The 24,238-nt window shown below is 30.6% G+C and overlaps 1 protein-coding gene across 3 annotated transcripts; it reads right to left on the bottom strand.

Moving 5' to 3' along the window:
* Window positions 1-796: 796 nt before the first annotated feature.
* Window positions 797-23,317, bottom strand: LOC107366033 (uncharacterized). Of its 3 annotated transcripts, none has more exons than XM_015933611.3 (6): window positions 22,732-23,317; window positions 15,373-15,569; window positions 14,365-14,593; window positions 12,276-12,441; window positions 2,104-2,211; window positions 797-1,823 (listed from the first exon to the last, which is right to left on the bottom strand). In XM_015933611.3, the coding sequence occupies exons 1-6, from the start codon at window positions 23,122-23,124 to the stop codon at window positions 1,246-1,248; spliced, it is 1,671 nt and encodes a 556-aa protein (XP_015789097.2). In that variant the 5' UTR covers window positions 23,125-23,317; the 3' UTR covers window positions 797-1,245. The 3 variants fall into 3 exon arrangements, with proteins under 3 accessions (XP_015789097.2, XP_015789103.2, XP_025016344.2); XM_015933617.3 differs by lacking the exon at window positions 22,732-23,317 and adding an exon at window positions 15,885-16,551; XM_025160576.2 differs by lacking the exon at window positions 22,732-23,317 and adding an exon at window positions 15,716-15,853.
* Between the last annotated feature and the right edge of the window lie 921 nt (window positions 23,318-24,238).

Below are 24,238 nucleotides of genomic sequence, written 5' to 3' on the forward strand. Positions count from 1 at the left end.
TTTGAACAAATTAATTTTTACCCTTTTTTGCCCATTTGTTTCAATTTGTGCATAAATGTGACAATTGTGTTGGCGCCCTCTATTGATATAAAATGTCCCCAAATTTTGGGACTGGGCCAATCTTTACCAAAAACTATACAGTAAATTTTGACCCCTATAGGAACCTATTTCGAAGATTGCATCAAAATCGTAATTTTTATTTTTGAGTTATCGTTGAACAAAAAAACGCGAATTCACCGTATATGTCTTCGCTTCGCTCAGACAATTAATTGTAAAGACTAAACTAATGTCAAGTAACAACGTTTAAAGCTAATTATGATGATAATAATAAAATAAAAGCGGGAAGTGAAAATTGGGTTGTAAATGGCAAAACCAGATTAGACTGAAATAAAAATGCTGATTGAAATACAACAAGGATAAGATTAAATCTATCAAATCCAAGTGAATTACTTGTTTAACCTGTAACAAGGTTGTACAATTATTATTAGACTGTAAACTAATTGTAACAAATTTTGAAACTAATTGTGATTAAATGTGATACTTGATCAAAATGAACAAGTAAAAAAAAGGTTAACATCAATATTTCATTCTAACATCTTTTACACCTTAATATGAATAGCAATATAAATACTCGAGCAATCCCTTTCTTAATTGTATTAGATGATTAGTACTTGTGATACAACTGATTAACGCCGTAAGGTGAATCAAGTATTGTCCATTCGATATTGATTCAAATGGCCGAAAGGTGAATAAACATTCATGAGAAAAAATGATTTTTAAATGAAGACAAGTAACATTGAAAGATATAAAAGAAACCAATTAATGGTTATTGTTTATTGAATTTTTTTTTAAATTTTTCATGTAAAAAGAGATGTTTTTCAAGTGTGTTTAAAGGGGTGAAAAGATGAGAAAGGAAGAGAGACAGAAATGAAAGGAAGAAAAGAGAGACTAGATAAATATGGTTCATTTTCATTGAATAATTGAAGGCACATTCAAAATAAATAAAGTTTTTCTTTTAAATACCAATTTTTTTGCATCATTTTTAACCTTTTTTGCCTTTTTTTGTCTTTTTTGTGTTTTTTGCCATTTCATTTGCATTTTTTGTATAGTTGGTTCAATTGAATATATAGTTAGGTATAAAAAAAAGTTATGCTTTTGTGGTTTGCTTGTTGAAAAAGTTATACGTTTTTGCTTGAAACAACACCGAATCTAAGATTTCCCATGTTTATCTGATTGTTTCAGTTCTCAATTGGGAGGTGATCTGTTGGGATATGATTTCTGGACATGCGGTGTTATGGGTGACAATTGAGCCACCAGAATAGATAAAATGAATGCAAATAAAATTGTTATCGTTAAATAGATGAAAAAATATTTTGTGGTTCTTGTTGTGGGTTGTTGTTTAGTTGACGGGAATGAGGTTTGTGTGGACGAGGAAAGAGTTGAAAGGTTCTTGGGGGCAGTTTTCATGGCATAAGAATCACTATCAGGTAAAGTTTTTCCTGGTGATAGGTTAAAGGTGGCCGCATCGATGGCAGCACTTGAAGTTGTGTTTAAAGTTGATGCAGCTTCTTTAACGATAAAGGTTGCTGCTGCTGCTTTTGCTGGTAAACCAGTTGGCAAAATATCAGTCATATCAAGAGTATCAGCTGAGTCAGCATTTGATGATAATGTAACGTTAGGTGATGAGGTTAAAAATTGACTGGGTTTACCTATTGATGATAAATTATCCTCATCAGGTTGTAACCATCTTTCAGAGTTTTCATTTGACTCGGTTGTGCTACGAATTGAGCTTTCCTCTTCATGGGAGTTTAAATCTTCGGCACCTTGATTAATGGTAGATATGGAGGAAACAAAAGAGTAGGAAGAGAGTTAATACAACAAGTGAAACTAAATTAATCAAACGATTGTGATCAATTTCATGATAATCAATTGGTAAACAGTTTGTCTAAATAATTTATCACCAGTAAAGGTAAAAGTTTGATCAAGTTATTAATGGAAAGGAAAAGGTGAAGAAAGCTTATTGAAAAACATTTACATACAATACAAAAATTCAGATGAGCTCAGCAAGATAAAAATATTATCTAAAGTGAATTTTGAATTTACCTTTTAATAAGCCGTCATCAGTTTTGAACCATTTTTCATAGTTTTCTCCAAATTCAGTTAAACTGCGAACCAAATTTTCATCTTCAAATGAATTTAAATCTTCGGAGCCTAAAGTGAAAAATGATTGCGATTAGTAAATTGTTTGTCAATTGAGCTTCATTTCTTGGATAAACTTTGATATTTTACTGAACTGATTCAGTTGATTCTTGAAATGCTAAAGATTAACTTGAATGACAAAAGATACATTTTGTTACATTTATTTTGATAAAACCAAGTAAAAGTCAAGTTCACATTAAAATGCCATTGACATTGTGATGGCATAATTTGTATTACAATAACATGGTGATGTCAAGGTGGAGTGATTTTGGTAAATTCACGTTATAATTACCATGGAATAGCATGAATTTTTTCAGAGTAATCAGATTTTATCATGTAAAATGAGACACACCTACTATTGATATTCATCACAGTTATTTTGACCACAGAAAAAGGATAAGTGAAAGTGAAATAATGTTACCTTTATAAATATAATTATGTTCATTTCAAGGTTCAACAAACTCTGTTGAATGAAGGAAAGAGTAAAAAGAAAGAGAGAAAAAATATATCCAAATTTGAGGGAAAAAATAGCATTATTATTACCATTATTGAGACTTATCAAGCATCCCTTTTAAGCACGCACATCGCACATACAAAGAAGCATTAGTTTGATGGAAGTGAATGTGAATATTTTTTGATGAAAATGAAGGTTATCAATATGAATATATAAACGAGTTTACATTGGACTACATGAAAATTATCATTACATCTAAAAATATATTAATAGGGTCAAAGAGAGTTTAAGGATTGACAATGAATACCTATTAGCATCATTATAATAGTTGACCTTCTGTCCATATTGTCCTATTCACGATAGACTTAAGGCTATTCTAACCAAATTATGTTGATGATAAATATTCATAAAAATGAGATTAACATTAACATTGCGGGTTTTGCGGTTAAATAAAAGATCAAAATCAGCTTATCAAATATTTACTCAATGAGACAAAAAGAGTCTCTAAATCAACCAATATACATAATCGAAGAGTTTAATTATGACTAAAAGAGTGAATATGATTATCAATTGATTAAAAATTCGAGGTAAGTTTCGGGTTACAGATCAATTTGCATTTTAGTCCAAGTTGTCTAAATTCAAGTTCACTCTTGTTCTGGATGTTGACATGGACTATAAATTGGTACAATATTCAAGTTTAAAATGCAAAACACGATGAGTTATCATTAAAAATGGTTGCTGAATTAAAAAGATTAAAAATTTTGGGTAAAAAGATCAACAAAAGATGACTTCATCTAATGTTGATATCTAATAGGTAACACAAAATTACATTGTAAAATAAAGATAATTAAAGTGTAACAGGAAAAAGACTGAATATACACAGAATGGCTTTTAAATGTACACAAAACACACCCAAGGATAGACAGAGTAAAGGTGTATTTGATTGAGGTAAAAGGGGAAGATGATGAAGGCTGAGAAGGAGCAGATTGTGTTACGGGTGGAAGAGTTTGATGATGAAAAAAAAGGATCAAAATGATGTTGATTATTTAGACATTTGAAAATTTTCAAAATGAACACCCTTAATCTTTTTTTCCCGTTTCTCATTGTCTCATTTATTTTTACCTGGATACCAAGTAACTGAGTAATTATACATGTATTAATCATCATAAACCTATGAATATGATGATATTTAGTTGAGTAATGTTAACATTTGTTATTATCGACAACATCCAACAATTAAAAATGTGTATTCAGTGAGAGAGAGAGCCTTTTAATGATCATTTTGGTAGCAACCTTGGGTAATGGGACAAACTTTCAATTGTAATGAAATGCTATTGAAATTTGATTAGTAATAGCATTTATAATTTGATGATTAAAAGGTCTGAGAAGAGGATAAAAGGGTTTTGAATTAACTGTTGATTACAAATGAAATTTTATATCAAATTATATAAACATAACATGTTGCCTAGAGAGACAATTAAATGGCCATTTGAGGGTTGACAGTAAAATGATTGAAGATAAGGATTGTGAACACGCGAGAAACAGTTCAAGAGGCTGACTAACAACAGATTGTACAAGCTGAATGGTGAGACTCATTAGGAGGAGGAAAGGCCATCAAGAGGGTCTAAAGAATGGTCAATGAAAGTTGTTCAGATAAGATTGACAATGTGATAAATATTTGGCCATTTACGAGCCATTTAAAGGTCATTATTTTTCAAAGATTTTCAGATTAAATCAATTGGTCAAATCTATCATTTTCATCACTTTGGATTAATCAATGATTTAATGCAAGGCTTAACAAATACAAATGATAACACATGAATGGGTTGATGTAACTAATGCAATGACTGTAATTATATGCAAATAAACTTTTAATTATAATTGCAATGATAATTGGTCATCTCAAGGGAAACAACGAGCAATGTTAATCACAATTGCGCTTTTTTATCAGTTTCATCAAGTGAATGCCGTCAACATTTATCATCATTTGCATTATTACAATTGTGAAAAAGTTTTTTACGTTTTCAATTCAAAGTTAATTTTGAATCATTGTTTGCAATCTAATTAGTGAAATGAGTTGCAATTAAGCAATGATTATCTCACAATGATGATGAATCGAGAGAGTTATGAGGGTTTATTTATGCAAAGTTTCCAGGTTCAGTGAGAGTTACATGACTGGAAACCAAATCACAATCAAATTTGTTTTACGGTTAGTAACAATTTAATGTGATGAACATAAAAACAAATATTCAATTGAGTTTGAATAAACTCATAAAATTAAAGGCAAGAATCTTGAGATTGAAAAATCATAAAAGAAAAATAAAAACAGATTAATCGATTAATGGAAAATGTTTCAACTTTAAAAGTCTAAAAATTGTATTTAGTAACTAATCAGGGATTAACTAATCAGTGTAGGAAGTTAGTGGAAGAAATGCTGGTAAAATGATGAGATCGAGCCGATGGATGATCGTAAAGATGATCATAATAATCAATGATCAAGTCACGTAGGGAAATCAGATCTGAACGCCTACCTGATATGAGAAAGAATCATTTTTCTCAATTTTTGATGGTTAAAGGTAAGGGATAAAGGTTTGTCAGGTCAACATTAATTTGAATAAATGTTCATAACAGTGATTGTTTGATTACTGTTTATCTGAATGCAAAGGTTGAACCCTTAACTTGATTTAAATTTGACCGAGTTTGAAGTTGAAAGCAACAAACAAAATTGATTTCAAGTTTTGTAAATCAAAGTTGATTCGGAATTATCTTGGATTCAGATCAAACAAAAGGGAGTGAGAGTGTCAACAAGATAGATTTGATTGAGGCCAAGAGCAAATAAATTTTCAATGCAATTGCAATGAAAAAAAGAAGAATCGGAAAATGAGCAAAAAAATGATAAAGTTATAGCGGCGATAATAAAAGCTCGGAAAGGTTTCATAAACTTTGATAATGAAGAGATACAAAACTGTTTACAAGTTATTATTCAAGGTGAAAATTGAACTGGATAAACTGAAAATAGCTTTTAATTCATATCAGGTAACTAAATGGTTAGATTGTAAGAGATGATGAAGAGATTGAAAAGTTGTTAGAGTTTGGAATAAAAGGTTTTATTCTCTTATAAAGATATTTCAAGAGACAGGGAGAAGTTTCAATGAGAAAAAAAAATGAAAATCAGATTGAGTAAACAATTGAAACAGGATAAGACCTTGAAGGGATTCATTCAATTATGTAGCCTGAAATGATGAAAAACAACGAAAATTAAAGAAGCAGTCAAAAGTTGATGAAGAAATGATGAAAAAAAGATGAAGTCCTTCATTCATAGCAAGATTCATCACGACTCATGGAGAGAGATGAAGAAGACGATGATAAATGATTGAGAGTGAATTAGTTTGATGAAGATGATAATCGAGAAAAGTTAATTTGCTTTTTTTGTTTTTTCATCAAGAGCGCTTGAAAGGGTAAAAATATGAAAAATATAGCAAAGGCTTGATGCACCTTTAAAGTCCGGATTCATGATAAATGAATCAATTTATCAAACTGAAACTTATGAACTAGGTGAAGAGGTGGGATTCTGAGAACGGTATTAATCAGAAAAGTGATACAAAAAGGTTAAAGTAGCGTCAATTATTTGCCAATGAAAATAGTTGACTCAATAAATGGTTGAGTGTTTAGATGAATGAATGGAAATGATTCAACTTTCAAATGGCTGATGCTCTGGCTTTTGTAATTTTTTGATTAATAATTTGGTTATTGTTGCCCACATGAAAGTGACCTCCCTGTAGGTGAAAAAAAGTGTTCATCATTAACCTGATAAAACCACCAAAATGGTTAAAAAGTTGACTGCAATTACAATCAACATTTGACCTTAAAAAATATAGTTGAAGATCAGGTGAACACATAAATGATAATGAAGGGAGATGAGAGAGTAACCCTAGCTTGAGGATCAACATCTAGGCATTGAAAAAAAGATGATCAAAATGATGGGTTAGGTACCTGGATATACACCTTCATAACCTAAGCCACATACTGTTGTCAAAATGTAATCAATCTGAATTGAAGGTAGGGCCAGTTGATTCACTTGAAAACCTTATTATAATCAACTTGCACACTTGACCTTACTTGGCCCGCTATTGTTTCTATAAGCGCAAATGTTGGGCTCAACATTTGGATCTCTTTCGCTCTTCTTTGCTTCCTTGTTACTTCAAGATTAGACAATCGCATCATCATGTTAATAAGGATAACCATTATTATCTAGCAATCAATTTGTAATTTTCCTCTTATTTTACCATCAATTGCAATTAAAGTTAAAATGAAATTAACAGATAAAGAAGATGATTATTCGGTAAAATAACGGTTAACAATGGCTTTGAATTAATAGCTTTTTAGTTTGAAAAAACAATCAAATGAATAATAACTTATACGGAAAGAAAAGAGCGATAAATTAAATTTCCGGTAAAATCAAATGAATACTGATCAACGTTTTTACACTCAATTATGTGCAAATATTAAACTTTATGTTAAATTTTGGGGCAAATCATGAAAAATTGAATAGAGAGGAAAGTATATTGATAAAAATAATCATTAAGTTTATTGTGTGATTAATGGAGAGTTGAATAATAAACCAGTGGAAACCCAATAATTGTAACAAAATGGTAACTGACCAATACTGTGCATTGGTGAATTGTAAATGATTAAAGGATAATCAAGGGTAATTGTGAGTGTGCCGATTTAATGGCTAACATAATGCAACAAAATCACGGTAACAAAATAACGGTACCGTGAAAAAAAAAGATGATCCGAGGTTGGTAAAGACTGATGTTTACCAAGCACGCATGGTAACACCATAGGGAGTAGTGTGTTATGGATGCACCAGGTTTAGTCCCAGCTACCGTTAAGACCACAACTTCATTGTTAAGGTTGGGCCTTATGCTGGACTAACAATCATTAAATACCTGTTAACCCTACGCCTCTCTACCTCCTCTAAACCCTACTTTATCATCTCGTAAATTACTCAATGTAAACTTGGAGGCCGGAGGTTGGAAGCTCATTTCAAGACAACAAGAGTTTCGCACATTAACATCGATCCCGTTTCATATTCAAAGCTACCTTTTTTCAAACCATTTTTTTTATTTACCCAATGAGAAAAGTTTGAATACTGCCAAATTGAGCAAAAGGTAAACACAATATCATGGTTTTTTTGAGTTGCTTTTTTTTACTCTCTTGAACCTACTTTTTGTTTTGGATATTTAACATTATCGATTGGTTAGCTGATTATTGGGCGTTTGGGATATTATCAATTTTTGAGTTATGAGTGAGCTATTAATGGTTGACTGAAGTTGATCGACAGACAAAATTAAGGTAAAAAAATGGGTAACTAGTGAATGAAAGGTATTGTTGTTGAATTGATGCACGAATGGAGCAAAAAAACTAACAATGGATCAACTTTTGGGACATGTATTTACATACTTTTGAAAAGGGGTGGGAGGTGATTGGGATAAAGGTAAGGTTATGGGCACAGTGAGGCAGGTAACCATGAATTATGATCATTATCAAGCTTGTGAAAAGGTAAGAGGGAGAAATTGGTTGAGAATGAGAATCATCAAGAATTGCTATTCAATTGTAAAGATAACCTTCAATGTCCTGAACATGAGGACATTTTACTTTACAATCTAAAAAGGAAATAATGAAACTGTTTAATCAATTGGTACGAAATTATTGACCATTGAAACCAAATCAATTTATTGGAAACCAATCGATCTAAATAACCATATTAAATGGAGTAAATTAATGTTGATTAAATGAGATTTTTCTTTATTTGTTCATACTCGAGTTTAATTTAAGTCGTTTTGACCTTTAAAAGGGTCAATATTAAGTTGGTTATTTAAACAATTTGATAACAAAAGTAAATGAAAATACAAACTATCAAAGTAAATGCAATTTACAATAACAGTTATTGTTAATCATTTTTGGTGTACGCAATCATTAATCAACTAATAATGTTGCTCTTTTCATGAGTTTTCATTTACTTCCCTTAGGCTTTAGTTTTCAATATTTTAGTTGCTTTTTTACCCTGACTATTGACGCAGGTAAACACTCAACAAAATGCAAGTGAAATCAATGAGTTTGTAAATTTCAATTTAAATTGTGATCAAACAATTAACTGATGAGGAAAATAAGCGAAAGTTGTTATAAAGTAAAAAAAGATAATTAGATAATAAGAATTGAGAAAAATGATTGAAAGTTAAATGATAAACATAAATAAAGATTGAATTAACATGAGAAAATATATTTTACTATGAAAGTTATAGATAGTCAAAGATGATCATGATGATCATTTGAATTACAATTCCCCTTTGGAATGATAATCATTGGATGTTAAATTGAAATCGTGATTGTGTTAAACTTTCAAACCATTGTAATGATAATTTATGATCATTTTTGTTTTACTAAACTAATAGCGAAATAGGTTTCAACGAAATAGTAAACGAAAAAAATGGACAGTTTTTAACGAGTTTTACATTGCAATTGTAGGTTAATTGTTACAGAACAATATTTTACTTTTCATAGATAATTATCATTTGGGTTGGAAAAAAGATGAAGAGTTATGAGTGAATAATTTAAATCATGTTATACGATATCAGGACTGACTTTAAACCAGCGGATATTAGTAAATGAATCTGATGAGATGATTTGCTTCAACTTTGTTTGACTCTTTTCTTATCATTTGCAAGTTGCTTTGGTGAGAGTTTCAACAAAGCAAAGCAACAGAGTATGTTATTTCAATTACATGTTCAACAGCATACAGATAAAGGTAATTTGAGGCTTTTGTGATGATCTGAAAAGTTCTGACCTTTGCTCATCAGTTTAACCAACGGCGCGAAGCCAACAGGAGGAAAAGGAGAAAAAAGAGGAAAACATTGCTATTCATGTGAAGATGAGTACTGAAGAAGTTCAACAGACCGAGAGAATCCATTGAAAATCAAAAGATGGAAAAAAAGTAAAGAAAAGAAAGCAATTTTTATCCAAGCTCATCATCTTGAAACTTTCATTGAAGTAAAACACAACTCGGTGAAACAGGTAGAAAGAGCAAAGGTATTCAATGATCAATATTGTTATGAGCTGTTATCTGATTATCATAAGTTGCTGAAATTTAATGCGTAATATCTGAGATCTTTTCAAGTTTCCTTTGAGTCTCAATTTTTTGGTTTACCTTTTCATTGCAATGAAAATTAAAATCAACAGCAAATATCAAGTAACAAAAGCAGTAGCTTAAACTTCCTGTGACATGGTAAAGGTAAAGGTAAAAAGTCATTTCCTATGGATGTTAATTAATGTTTTTTCTTGCAATTAGATTTTAATTTAAACCGGATAAAAAGGTAATCTATGAATGACTCGAGTCCTTTAGATTAACAGTATTTAATTGTTGCTTTGAAATGGCAAATGTAGGAAACTGGTTTTGTCAAGATGGTCCTTTGTTGGCAACTTTCATCTCTCTGTAAATGATTCATTTGGATAGTAAAAAAGTTCAAGATTGAATTGAACCGGAATCATGGAAAAATAACTTGCAAAACAGTGAAACAAGTGAATAGTTTTACCGGAAGAAAATTGTGATTTTACAAATTTTTACATTCAAATGATTTGATAATTGTTAGCAAGTTGATGAAATTTATTTGAAGTTGTGATCATTTATAAAGTAGTTGAGATACTGAATCAACTTGAAACTGGTATTTTTTTCATCATTTTGTGTCAAAATTTAACCACTTTTTTAAACACTTTCATGTATTATTTTCATGAACTACTGAATTACAAGTTAATAATCGAATCGCCTACTCGACTGTTGTAACATCATTTCATTTGAAATTATCTTTTTCTCAGTTCATTATGATTTTTGGTTCACAAATGGACTTATATTTATCCTCATCATTAATAATATCAAAGTGAGAGTGTAATTAACATGTACAAATGTGTAAATATCGTCGTGAGAAAAAAAACAATAACCTGAAGAGTTTCGGGTTTACACACAAACCTGAAACTATCCATTAATCAGGTAAACGATGGACAAGAGAAGAAAATGAATGAACAAAAATTGAGTCATTATTAGCAATTATTATTGAATTTTACCTCTCATCTTAACCAATTTTCCTATCATTACCTGTTGATGTTGTTCAGTTAAACCAACGTAATCAAATGACCATTAATGGTCAAAGAGGGAAATGTAAAGTTGGACAAGTAAAAGTTGTCCAGAGAAGTGAATGACATGTTAAATTGAGACAATCATGGAATTTAAATCTTACTCAATGGACATGAAAGATCAATGAACTTTCTCTTCTTACTTTTCCTTCTTCATCATTTAACTTCACATCAAGTTAATGTTAAGGTAACTTTGATTGTTGACTATTGAAAAGTAACTGTAAAATTAAATGAATAAGCTTGTCAATTAAACATTAATGTTTGGCTTGAAAAGATGGCGAGAAACTTTCATCTTCATTTTCATCAATCATTATCATTTTGACTACTGAAGCTTATGAACTCATGAATTGGAAAGTCTCAACAAATTGAAATATTGTTAAAATGATGAAAAAAAGTAGTCATTTGATTGACCATTGAATTGAACTGAACAAAGGTATTGCTACCGGCAAAGTTGAGGCTTTAATTTTGATTCGTATTGGTTCAATATTATCGTTATTTTATCAACATTATTATGGAACGAGAAAGATGAAGAAATTAACTGATTACCTGAAAAAACTTGTTACGAAATTTAATCAACAATTCCATTCCATCATTCTGACACCTTTTCTGTACCTTATTCTGGCTATTCTTGATGATATGAAGCATCAATTTATTCAACTCCATCATCATCAACATCACCTACTAAGGCTGACAAAGTGAAAAATAATGAAAAGTCAGAAGGAAAAAAAATATTTCCAGAAAATTGAATCAAAAGATGTTATTATTATCGTCGACTCAAGTACAATTAAAGGTGAAGATGAAATTTTTGATTGAATCAAGTTTTTCATTTAATGGGTAAAAAATGGAGCAAACTTTTGCGATTTACCGAATCTGAGTAAACAAAAGGTTTAATGATGCTAAAGGAATGGAAATGATGAAGAAACGTTTTTGATGAAACTATTGAACAATCAAGTGTTTTGATGTGCAAGGTTATAAGAGTAAAATTATATTTAAAAATGGTCTCAAAACGATTCTGTAAAGGGTTGAGTTTAAAATAGGCGCATGAAGAAATGTGAAAACGATAAAGAAATTCAAGGGAAATTAGAAGAGTTAAGAAATGGAAAACTCTTTTTTAACTTTGACCAGTACTTTTAAATGGTCATGATGAAGTTAGTAATGACATTTGCAGTGATGATGCAGAAAAAAACGACTAATGGACAAGTTGACCGTATTTAAAATCATTTCTTTTTGTAACTTTTCTCTTTCACATGATAACCAGAGCATGCAGAGAAACGCTAATGATTTTGATGCTAATGATGACATATTGCTGAATCAACTGAAAGTTGCAGTAAAAGTGTCAACAAGTTTATCTTTTTTTCCATGATTTTCATCATAAGTGTCACTTCAAGTGAAGGTTGATTTTTGAATGAATTTTTGATAAAATGAAACTTACTTCGAAACTCTCCGCTAAGTCCACTGAAAGGAGGTTGGTAGTAATCCCATTGAGTCCATTCTGAGTGAAAGCTCCATGGACGTTCACCTATTCGAGGTCGACGACGACGATGTCGTTTACGAGGGCTTTTAGCCGTTGAACTAATGTAATTAGGGCATGAGGAAGGCTGTTCAAACAGAAAATTCAATGAATAAATAATGAGCATAAAAGACATAAATAACTGTGTAAACAATTGTCTATTGTGTGCATAAATTACGGTATTAACCAGATAAATGGTACGAATGACATGATAATGATTGAAACAAAGGTAATCAAACGATTGTAATTAAACGATTTTGATTGAATAACATAAATATCATCAAATGATTGGTTTCAAGTCTGAACAAATTGGGTAAAAAAGGTGATAAAATAACTTTTTTTAAGCCAAGTAGTTTTGCATCTTTACTGTAATGAAACTTCATCTTCCGATTTACTTTGACCTAAATTAGTGTGAACAATATCAGGCCAGAAGCTTGGGATAAAGAGGTGGAAAGCATTCTTTCTTGTGGACGCCACAAAAAAGTGTACAACAATAATGGCAATTACAGCAATCTTAATTACAACATGACAATAATCAAAGTGGTTATTATGAAAAAAGCGATAGCAACAATTAATATAACAATGAAAGGTTGAATATAAAAGAGCCTGGAACAAGAATTTGGTAAAATCAACTTTTCCGGAAACAAGACAATTGTAATGAAAATTGTGAGACAAAATAACAATACAAATGATTGGGTAAATTATTTGTCCTGCCAAAGTGAAAATAATGTTTAAAATTGATGTAAATAAGTAGGGAAAACAAGTTGAAGAGCAAATGTTTGCCTTCATTCATTGGTAGGTCAAGCTGAGTGTTAATTGTATTGAATAAGTTTAAATTAAATCTAAATGGTTTATAATAATACATTGACATTCGCAAGTGGATCAACAAATTAGAAGGTTAAATGGATATAATCAAGGGCAGAAATTGCTATTATATTTTGAATAACATCATTTAGTTTGGTTTCATGTAAAGAAATTAAAATTTGAGCTTAAATTTGATTTCCAACAGTAATTTGATAGCTTTTTGTTGGGCTATTCAATGAAATATTTGTATTTTCATGTTTGATAAAGATGAAGATGAAGAGTGAAAAACTAATATTAACTAATGATAAAAATGAACTTTGATCGACCCTTGAATAGATTAAGAAACAATTGATGTCTTCAACTTTTCCCTGAGAGGTTAATGGCAATAACATGATAAAGAACAACATGTTTACGGATAAAACAGAAGAAATGAAATGATATTTAATAGATTTACCTATTTTTAGTGTAAACATGAATATCTAGTTGAATGGTTTTCAACGTAAATTCAAAAAATTGATACTTAATTAATTAAACAATAATTACTAAATTAATGATTATTGTGGAAACAAATGCTCAAAATAGTAACAAATGAATGAAAGAAAAAAGTTTGAATGAAATGAAAATTGAAAGTTTAACCAAAATTACCCTGAAGATAAGCAAACTAATTAATCATGTTTGACAAATTGTTATTTGCATTGAGCTTAAGTTGGGTGTTGGACTATCAATGAGATAAAGTCAATTGTTGAGTTTACATGAAAAAGGTAAAACGAGAAAACAAAGATAAGTTAAACAATTGGTAAATGTGAGTAAATCATGGATTAATTGTTAACAAAGTTTGAGTAAATTGGGAGTAAATTATAATCATTAATGCAATAATCATGAAAATTTAGGTGGATTTACCTCTTTTTGATATTAAAGACTAACAATAAGAGCTGAAATGTAAAAATTGGGTTAATGAGTTGACATCAATCTTAGTCTACTTTAATTTAGTTTAACTGTTCATTTCTTTTGTCACTTGATTAACACCCTTTGCTCACATTCAGGACCATCTTTTTCATCAATACTGAACGTTATAATCATTATCATTATCACTACCAAGAAAGAGTGGAGCATCAAAAAAACAAGACGAAAGGTGTTTTTTGATTGTACCGTTTGTTATGCAGTTTATAATTTATGTTAGTCAATTAGTCTTAATGGTGATATTTACCTCGCAAGCATCGCTCATATCAGCATCACTGGAATAACCAATATCTTTATGGATAATCTCATATTTACCATTGGGAACATTGAAAGTTTCATTGAGCCCCGGACCTCCACCAATACCAATCATGTTGGTTTGAATTCGTCGGTTCCTCATCATTCCTCTTATGTTTTCTTTACCTTCTGAAAATGGTCCTAATTTGAATCTTTTTGAATTACTGTATGGAGTACTAGACCTGGAAGGAGTAGAAAGTTGAACATCATAATTAGTGGGAAATCATGAAAATGTCAAAAGATGAATATTATGGGCTCATAAATAAGTGACTAGATTCATGTTTGGTAACTTTGTATATAATTTCAGGTAAGTTTGAAAATTTTAATCTAAAATGATTGATACTTTTGATCATCATTATTTTTATCAAGATTATCATGAATTTTGGTTTTACAGAGGTAAGTAAATTCAAACTCGGTACATGATGTCATTGGATGCTGGTATAAGATTTTTTTGTAAGAAACTGAAAAGTCATTGGAATGATATTTAAGAGCGAGAAGTAACTCAGTGGAACCGGCATTGAAGTAAGAATGAGAATTAATTATGATGATAATCAAGATGATGATGATGAAAAGTAATGATGAAGATGGGATAATAATCAAAGTTGCTATGCAAAACATGTCCAAAGCAGTGGTCAAACATCTTGATGTTAACCTTGAGGCTTTTTAATCTTGTTTGCTAGTCTAACCTGAACAATATAAACAAGAAAAGGGTTGAAGCGATAAGTTAACGAAACATGTAATCACAACAATAAAGTGTATAATAAATGATGAGTAAAGAAAGAGGTAATTGATGCGTAAATCAAGGAGTGGTTAACAGATTGTTGATATTATTACATAGGTAATGGTGAAATGGCAAAAATATATATCAATAAAGATTGATACTTTTAATTCATGTTACATTCATGGTTTTCAACTTGAAATGGAATGAGAAAAGGGATGAAAAAAGTAAATGTTTGCTTACCTTTCACGATTCCAAGTTGTATGGTTAGGACAGGTGTGATGTTCCTCAACAATCATGAGACATTCAAACGATTTAAGCCATAGATTATGCCATCGGGTTTCTTCCGCTGTTAACAGCGATTTATTAATTTTACTGGCATTTGATTTAAGTGAATTGATGAAACTTCGACCAACAGTTTGTATTTCAGCTTGAATTACCTGTGAAAAGGACAAGAGTTGTTAAGTTAATCCAATGTTTAATAACTTTTATCACGAGGTTGGGTTTAATGATGTTAAAGGTTTAGGGTAAAGGGTCCATGTCATGACATTTTCAGGGTGATATAATTGATAGTAAACTCATTTACTAGAAAAAGCTATTCTCTCAAAGTAGTTTCACCATGCAATCCTGTGATGATCGACACACAATAGAGAAGATTAAAGATGAAAGAGAAATGTGATTCTTGTCAAAGAAGAGTTATCATGAAACTGAAACTATCAAAAAAAGGGAAGAAGGAAAAGTAATACAAAAATTACCAATGACTTGAACGCCCACAAAATCCATTATACAAAGTATCTATTAAAGTCTGAGTTTCAATGGAAGATAAAAAATGAAGAAGAGGAAAAAATACACTTAATGTTATCAAAAATGAGTAAAAAAAGGTAAGTTGAAAAGATGATGAAGGGCACAAGATATGAATATGAATGGGTCAGCAATTGATGTTGATGCGTGATTGTTTCTGTTTGATGTTTGCAAACAAAATCAATAAATTACACTGTAAAAAAGTGGACAAAGAAAGGCAATCGAGATGAAAATGGTTGACAAAAAAGTTGATAAGACTTGAGATGAGCTGTTTTCTGGATGGATACGAGATAAAGTTCAATTGATCAAAGATGGAAACAAAATAGTCCAACTTGAAACAAGAAGTAAACACAAATTGTGATGAACAACGAGGCTTATGATGATTCTGGTGATTGTAATCACAATACTTTTTTATTCCTTGCGATGGGTTTAAAGGCAAATTAAGGCCTTTTCGAGTTAAGTCGAAAGCTGAGACGGAAGTAATTTAAACATTGTCAGCATTTTTAATCACGGGTTAAAAGAGAAGCACTTAGAAAGTTTCAGGATTGAGATTTACTCAGATGCGAAATTGAAACTTAAATGTGTTTGATGTGTAATAAGACTTTACTGAACCTATTCAGGTAACAAATGCATGTTAAAGTTTCTCTCTTTACTCTCTCAATGAGTCTCTTTAAACGTGTCTCATTTTTTACCTTAATTAAGGGATGGTGCTGCCATCTATTGTTTCCTATTGAAACTAATTGGGTTAACTCAACATTTGGTTCAACTCTATTTGCTAATCCTTAGAGCTAGATATTTGACTAGCATTTGTTTTTTAATTACTGACTATGATTAGTTTAAACTGAAAATGCTGATTATTTAGTTTTCAGTGAGCTGGAATCGAGTTTTTGAATGGAACCATTTGTATGATTCAATTTTAATAATTTACAAAGTAATTCTCTGGATGTTATTGCAATTGAAAATTATGATTGTAATCAACATTGTTGGTATCCCACGGTATTTGGGTATCAAATGAAATGGCTAATTGTTTTTGATGATTGACCTAACAATCATTAAGGTTTAGGTTATTGAAAAGTAATCAACAGTGTTGATGATGATTCTGTTTGGATTTGGATAATCAATCAAGTTGAACTTGTAAAGACATTATAATTAATCTGCAGGAATCTGTGCCATTTGCGTTATATGATAATGCTAATATCTTGGTAGAGCATCGATTGCAAATCTTTTTTTTTTGAACTAAATTAATGGTTTTAAATTGAATTGGAATAACAATTATAATGAAATGAAGTGAACAAATTGAAATGATTATAAAATGATTGAACGGATTGACCTTGATTTAACCAAATATTATTTCAAAGCGTTATTCAAGGTAAACCTGATTCATGAATGAATTACAACAGATTTACGGTGAAGAAACAAAGTAACTCTTCATTTCTTCACCAAAAATTTAAGTTGTTGATAAACATGATTTAACCTTGTTATCTACCTTTGAACAGCACATGTCTGCTATTAATAATGAATCAATTATCATGATGAAGATGAAAACCAGGTTTAATCAGTGTTTTCCAGTCTGTATGAAAAGTCTAAGCAACAGTAATGATTAAACAATTGAAAGCAAATCGCATAATAACACAAAATTCAAAGAGCAAATGATTAGATGAATTGATTGAAAGCTAAATAAACAATAAATCACAACATTGATTGTTGAATATCCAATAGAAAAGATGAGATTTTGATCCGAAAAAACCAAAGTAACATGGTTGACACATTAATGACAAGTAGTTACTGAAATGATCAGATGATGTTTTCAAGATGAAAAAATCTGGTTCCTATTCCAATTGATTAATAGATTCAAGCTCAAGTGTAATGAATTATACTCATTACTAAACTGATAACATCGTTGGACTCATTTAATGTAACATAATTCACGGTCTAACAATAAATCTAATGAGATGAAATGTAAACAAGATTCAGGGTAACCTAAATAACAAAAGATACTCAAAGTTGTTAAAAAAATAAACTTTAAAAATCCTGTTCGAAGGATCTGAAGGTGCAACAGATAGCGCCATCTATCAACTGAGAATGAAGGTTGAGACCAGAATTTTGTTAGTTTTACTTTTCAATGTTATACAGGAAAATGAGGAAGAAATGGGTTCATGAATAATAATGAGTAAACATCAGGGTGTGACCTTGATGTCTTGTATCTCTTGACATTAAAGTTTCACCCATTGATGAAGATGACCAAATGAGGAAGACAGGGGAAAGAGGAAGAGAGAAGGAAGAGGAAATAAAGATGACAAAAGAAGTTCAGCAAAATGATTTGATTACTGTCAATTACCATGGTTATTATCATAATCATCATTATTATCGTCATTTTCCACTTTCTAAGAGGATATCTTGTGCAAGTATAATAATAGTAATAAGCAGCAAACAATTAATTAAAGATATATTATTGATGTTAAGTCCAACTGTTACACCCAAGTGTAAGATAAGTAAAACTGGCTCAGGGAATGGGATGAATTTATCAAAGCATGATAATAATGATGAAAGGTAACTTCTCATAATGAAGATTTATAGAGAGATCTAGAGGGAAAGTTTATCGGATCAAAAAGTAATCATGAAAATTCAATGGATTTTCATAATGGAAAGAAATAACTAATGTTTGGATAAAATGATCAAAATTGATATCTCACATGAAATGATTAACTTGCTCAACACAAGTTAACAAATCAACAAAGTTTATTCATTTTGATGCAAATTGATACAAAATGACTTTAAGATCAAAGTGATGCCTTCAAGTCATAAGTTAACCCAGAAAAGGTTATAAGTTGCTCAATTTTCAACAAAAAATTTAAGTTTAAGGTTTAGCGGCAGGCAAAAAGTTAATGTATTTAAGGTGAACTTTCAAGTGTGTTTGTAATGAATGACGGTAATAACAATTTTGATAATCGGTAATCATTAGTTGATGTCAGTTTGGTCGTTGTTTTAGGGGAAATTTGCCATTTAAAATCAATTATAAACAGTTAACTTGCAATTAGGATGATAATGATTATGATTGTCAATGGAAATAATGAAAATGATACTTTTCAGGATAACATGAGCATCTGTTTTGATGATAACTGTAATTATAATGCATTAATGGTGGATTACTCATGAACACTTATCATCAATAAACACATTTTAACTGACAAATCAATGTTAATCATAATTAACGAGCAAAGATTAGAGTCAGATGCAATTCAAAGTCAACATTTATAATTGAAATAAATAACAAAAATGGCAGTGAAAGTTTTACCGGTAAAATAACAAAGGAAACCACCTAAGAATTGACAAATTTCATTGACTTCATAAAGCAATTTCAGGTAAAACGGAAAGTTCATTGTTTCTTGAGTTGATTAATAAACGCTGAATTATGTAACTTAAGAAAATACAAAATCTTTGAACTAAATTATACTGGTTTTGCATCATTATTGCTATTAATAACTGTTGATAATGATTATTACACTGAGTTTCAGAGCAGTGCATGGAAAATTACGTTTGAATATCTTAGGAAATTTCAGTGCAATTAAGAGGTAAATTGAATTGAGTGTAATTTAAGCTTTTCAAGTTTACTTTTTCTAGGCTCATTAAATTGTTATGCTTAGGTAAAAATGGTTAATTAGTAGGATTTGTTTGAGGATAAATGAGGAAATTTTTGTGTTGATTTTGGGTGAAATTGAGTTTCAGCCATGAGTCAAACAGATTGAATAATGCAATAAATGTTAGCTTTTGCTTAGCACAAAACGTTTCCTTACAAATTAATAATTTCAAGTTTTCTGAACAAAGTTCATGGTTGATTATATGTAAAAATTGAAACCACGAAATGAGTAGCATGAAAATTTCAATTAACAATTGACAAGTACAAGAGGCAATTGATATTTTTGAAAGTTAATCATGATGGTCAAGATGTTCAAGTTACGGGAAGATACTTGAAAGATTTGGACAGTTGAAATGATAAGTCAAGGAAGGAATCAGTAGCTTTAAAAGTATGAAAAGAAAGGGTTAAGGAGGTTAGAAATGAATAAAAGTAACAGGAAATTTTCAAGACCTACAATTAAATTGAGATCATAATCATCATCATCAGATGTTCAAGTTTGTATGATGAATTATATTCCATGAAAAGTGAGAAAAAAAGAAAGGGTAAGGTCGAAGACCTTGAATTCCAATCAAGATTGATTGAGAAGGAAACTCTTCCGCTTTTAATGGCTCGTCTTCAGAATCACATTTAGATATTGACTTACAGAATTTTTCACTCTCCTTAATATGTCTCAAGACTCAACATGAACAATAATCAGATAATAAAAGTTAATTAGTAAATGAATGAAACAAGTTTTCAATTTAACTCAACAAATGTAGATGGAGTGACTGGTCAACAAGAGGTTAAATTTTTTCAAGACAAAACGAGTTAACCAGAATCTGGAATCTGGATGAAAGTGTAGTTAACTTGATAAATGGTTAATAAATGAGGATAAATTTGAAACAGAGAGAGTCACTTGAGTGGATTGATTAATGTTAAGAGTTGAAGAGAAACGGTTAAGAAATGAAAATGTCGTTGAACAAGAATGTTGGATGTTCTTCAAAAAGTCAACAAGTTGAATGGTCTCAAGTGTGTAAGTCTTGAGGTATTTTCTTGCTGATTCTCAGATTTTCTTTCCATGAAAACAAAAGTTGAAAAGCATGTGAAACATTTACAGAATATTAATTGTTGGGTAATAAAGGAATGAGACAATTTTGGGTTTTGTACTACACCAAAATTGGATAACAGTTGAACATGATATTGGATGTATTTTGGACATTTTATTGTTCAACTTTATTCAGAAAAGTGATAAGTATGATAATAGTAAAATAATTATAATCATAAAAATATAATTGTAATGTGGTGATCAGTCGTGACCCAATCATGTAGGGCATTTTACTGAACCCAGTCTGATATACATGAAAAATTTAACAAGCATAAATCATAATCAGGATTTTTGACTGTGTCTTCATGAGGTGAGGAAACGATTTCAAGCTTTTTTTTTCACCATCAATTTGTCTTATTGCCTCTTCAACATCGAAAACAGCATCAGTTCACCTTCTTTTCCTTCTTCACTGATTAGGACACGGTGATGTTAAGTGTGAAAAGTGGTGAAGTAAGAGATCAACATCATTATCATCAATATCATGTTCAATTGTAAAGTGATCAACGAAATGTCGGTGAAAAAAGAAGAGTCAAGACAAAGGTTATCATGTTGACCATTAAATGGTTGACAAATATGAAAAAAAAATCTGGTTGAAATAAACTGGGCTGGTAAAGGAAAATAAAGGTGAAATTAAGGGTAAAAAAAGTAAGTCATAGCAGGAAAACAGGTAGGTGAGATATCCTGTTTGTAAGGAAAACAATTTGAATGCTAATAAAACAATCATTTTCTCAGGTTTTCAATGTTTGTAAAGATAATGGCAACAAAACGGTGAAAAAGAGCAATAAAATCACAATAGAAGAACGGTTTTTAGGTAGGTTTTGAGGGGATAATTTTTCGATATAAATGTAAACAGTGAAATGAACGCGCCATGTAAATGAGTCACTGAGAGGGTGAAACATTGTGAGTTATAGTTCAACCTAATTACAAAGACAAGGTAAAAATGAAGATCAGGGGAAGAGATTGTGTCTGTGATGATCAAATAGACAAAGAGGATTTTGAATAATGGGGATAATATGGATCGTAGGATAAATGGATTATACAGATAAATGGGTTATGTTTGCTTCGCTTTTTTCAAATTCACCGAATCCTAATTAGTTTTCGTATTCTGATTTTAAAACAATGTTAAATCAATAGATTCAAATGAGCACAGTAATCTGTTGTCCATCAGTTGATGATTAATTTACTTGTTATCATCATTAACCGTTAAAGGAAAAATTTTTTTGGATGTTTAGAGATTGAATTACACACTTCCTTTTTTAATGTTATTAACAATCAGATATTTAGCTTATTTACTTTCATTGAAATATTCTTTTTTTCTGTTTAAAATGATGAATTGTGGAAATTTTTGGGTGTTCAATGATCAACATGAACATTTTAATGGTTTTGATTGTGTCAAAACGGTTGGTTAATGGTGAGATGGAAAGGAAGAAATGATTCAATAGGCAGAATAAAAACAATCAACTAATGAAGGGCAAAATTGAAGTTTACATTATAAACATAATGAAAAGATTGATGATAATTAACAGCAGCAAATGTCAACTGTTGAGATGTTTGAACAAACTAAACAAGGATGAAACACAAAAAAAACATTATCACACTAAAAATCTGAAAAGTCATCGAAGAACATTAAACAGGACTGAACTAGAAACAATAAAATTGGATAACCATCAGAAAGCATTTTGAATCCGTAATAACGGCAATTTAAATCACAATCAAAATGATAAAATTGACTGATTTACATCTTATAGCTATTTCAATTGATGAATGATGGATAAAATTCTGGTTTTGACATTAAACTTGGAAAAAAGAAGAACAAGTAAAGTGTTTGGAATAATAAGTAAATCAAGTTCAACTAATCTAGGTCTTTTATCAACATGAAATAACCAAGGAATAAATTGTATTCAATTTTCTCTGGGTGACAGAATTTACGTAAATAGCAACATTTAAGTGTGAAATTGATTGAAACATGGTGACAATGACGAGTTTAGTGGTTAAGGTAATTGTTGACAGAGGAGGGATGGAATGAAATGCTGTCTGGAAGAGGAGGAAAGATGGTGAAAAAAAGAAAGCGATTGATTACTTTGTGTTCAGCAATGGCATCTATCCATTCCCTTTGAGAGGCTGAGAGGTTTGAATTGCTTGCACTAAGTGTATTGCTATTAAAGTTGACATTTCCTTGCCGAAATGAACAATAGCAGACAGATTCAAGATGTTCCTCTGTATGGTTAATCCAATTGGAAAACTCTTTAATTGACATGTTATCCATGGAAACCTTTGAACTTGCCACTGCACCATCACCCAAGGAGTTTTCACTGGTAGAACTTCCAGGTGAGATTGCAGATAACAAATTGAAATCATCAGTGTTGGACAAATTGATAGATTTCTCATTTTCTAATAATGCCTCTCGACAGGTTTGAATCAGCTCATTATTATTTATAAGGTAGTTGTAATCCTCATTTTTGAATGTATTCATCTTTGCCCAAGTGTAGACGCTTTATTAATCAATATTCATCGCCTCTACATCCCTTTAATTGTTGTCTCCTTGGTGTACACACATGTATATTTACACATAAAGATAAATTCACTGAAACATTTGATCACTAAAACAAAAACATTAAGAATTTATTTCTCCATTTTTCAGTTCAGGCATTAGTCTTACTCATCTTTGCCAAGTGTAAACCTGAACCAAAAAGATTTTTGCTATTTTCCTTTTTCTCCTTATTTCTCACACTCTTCACTTAACCAACAACAAATCAGGTTTTACCAGAAGACTGCCATCTCCTGGATAATCATGAAACCATTCGGCTTTTTCGCTCCAACAATTATTGTTATTGATTTTTAATCAATTTTAACAATTTTCATCATTCAGTGAAATTTAGTTGATTACAACTATCAATCTTGTTTTAGTGTTTTTACTTTAAACTGTCATCATGTCTTTTCGAACCTAAAATTCAGTGCAAATCTCTTAGTTTTGATGCCAATTTATTGTTACAGTTTTTGGATCGCAATAGTTTACATTGGATGTTGTTGGAAGCGTTTTTTTACATCGAAATAAATTGAACCTTTTGAATGACAGTACAACTAATTAACATGGTAACCTGAATTCCTAGGAATAGCAGAGTATCTCTGTGTTCAATTTTAGGTCAAGTTGATTAGTTAAGATAATGAACATGATGATAAAGCCAAAGGATAAGATATGGGTTACAATGGCAATGGAATATACAAGTGGATTGTTTTGAAATTTGAAAAGCCAATGACCTGAAGATTTTCTGGTCTTTTCTTACCTGGACACGAATTATTATTTGCTCAGCAGGAATTAATAAGAAGCTCACAAAAATGGTGAAAAAAACTGAAGGTGGCCAAAGAAAAGAAAAGTTTAAGGAGCCAAAAAAAGTAAAGGTAAGTGAATATATAAAATAGATATTACAAAAATGGTTATGAGAAAGACAAAAAAAGTACCCAAAGATTAGGTATGGTTAGGATTAAGAGGAGATGGAAGAGAAGGAGAAAGGTTAATCTTGAAGGAGGGAGAATGAAAAGATGATGATAAAAGTATGTTAGTGAGTTATAAGTTATAAGGATGAAAA

This window comes from Tetranychus urticae, chromosome 1, assembly GCF_039701765.1.
Source record: "Tetranychus urticae isolate SD_2017Ah chromosome 1, NJAU_TeUrti_SD_1.0, whole genome shotgun sequence".
Taxonomy (NCBI): domain Eukaryota; kingdom Metazoa; phylum Arthropoda; class Arachnida; order Trombidiformes; family Tetranychidae; genus Tetranychus; species Tetranychus urticae.

Coding starts and splice junctions, on each gene's coding strand:
- LOC107366033 (XM_015933611.3), bottom strand. CDS start 23,124: ATGAATACATTCAAAAATGAGGATTACAACTACCTTATAAATAATAAT. Junction 14,594..15,372: donor ACAACTTGGAATCGTGAAAG/GTAAGCAAACAT, acceptor TACTCCTTCCAG/GTCTAGTACTCCATACAGTA. Junction 12,442..14,364: donor ATATGAGCGATGCTTGCGAG/GTAAATATCACC, acceptor CTGTTTGAACAG/CCTTCCTCATGCCCTAATTA.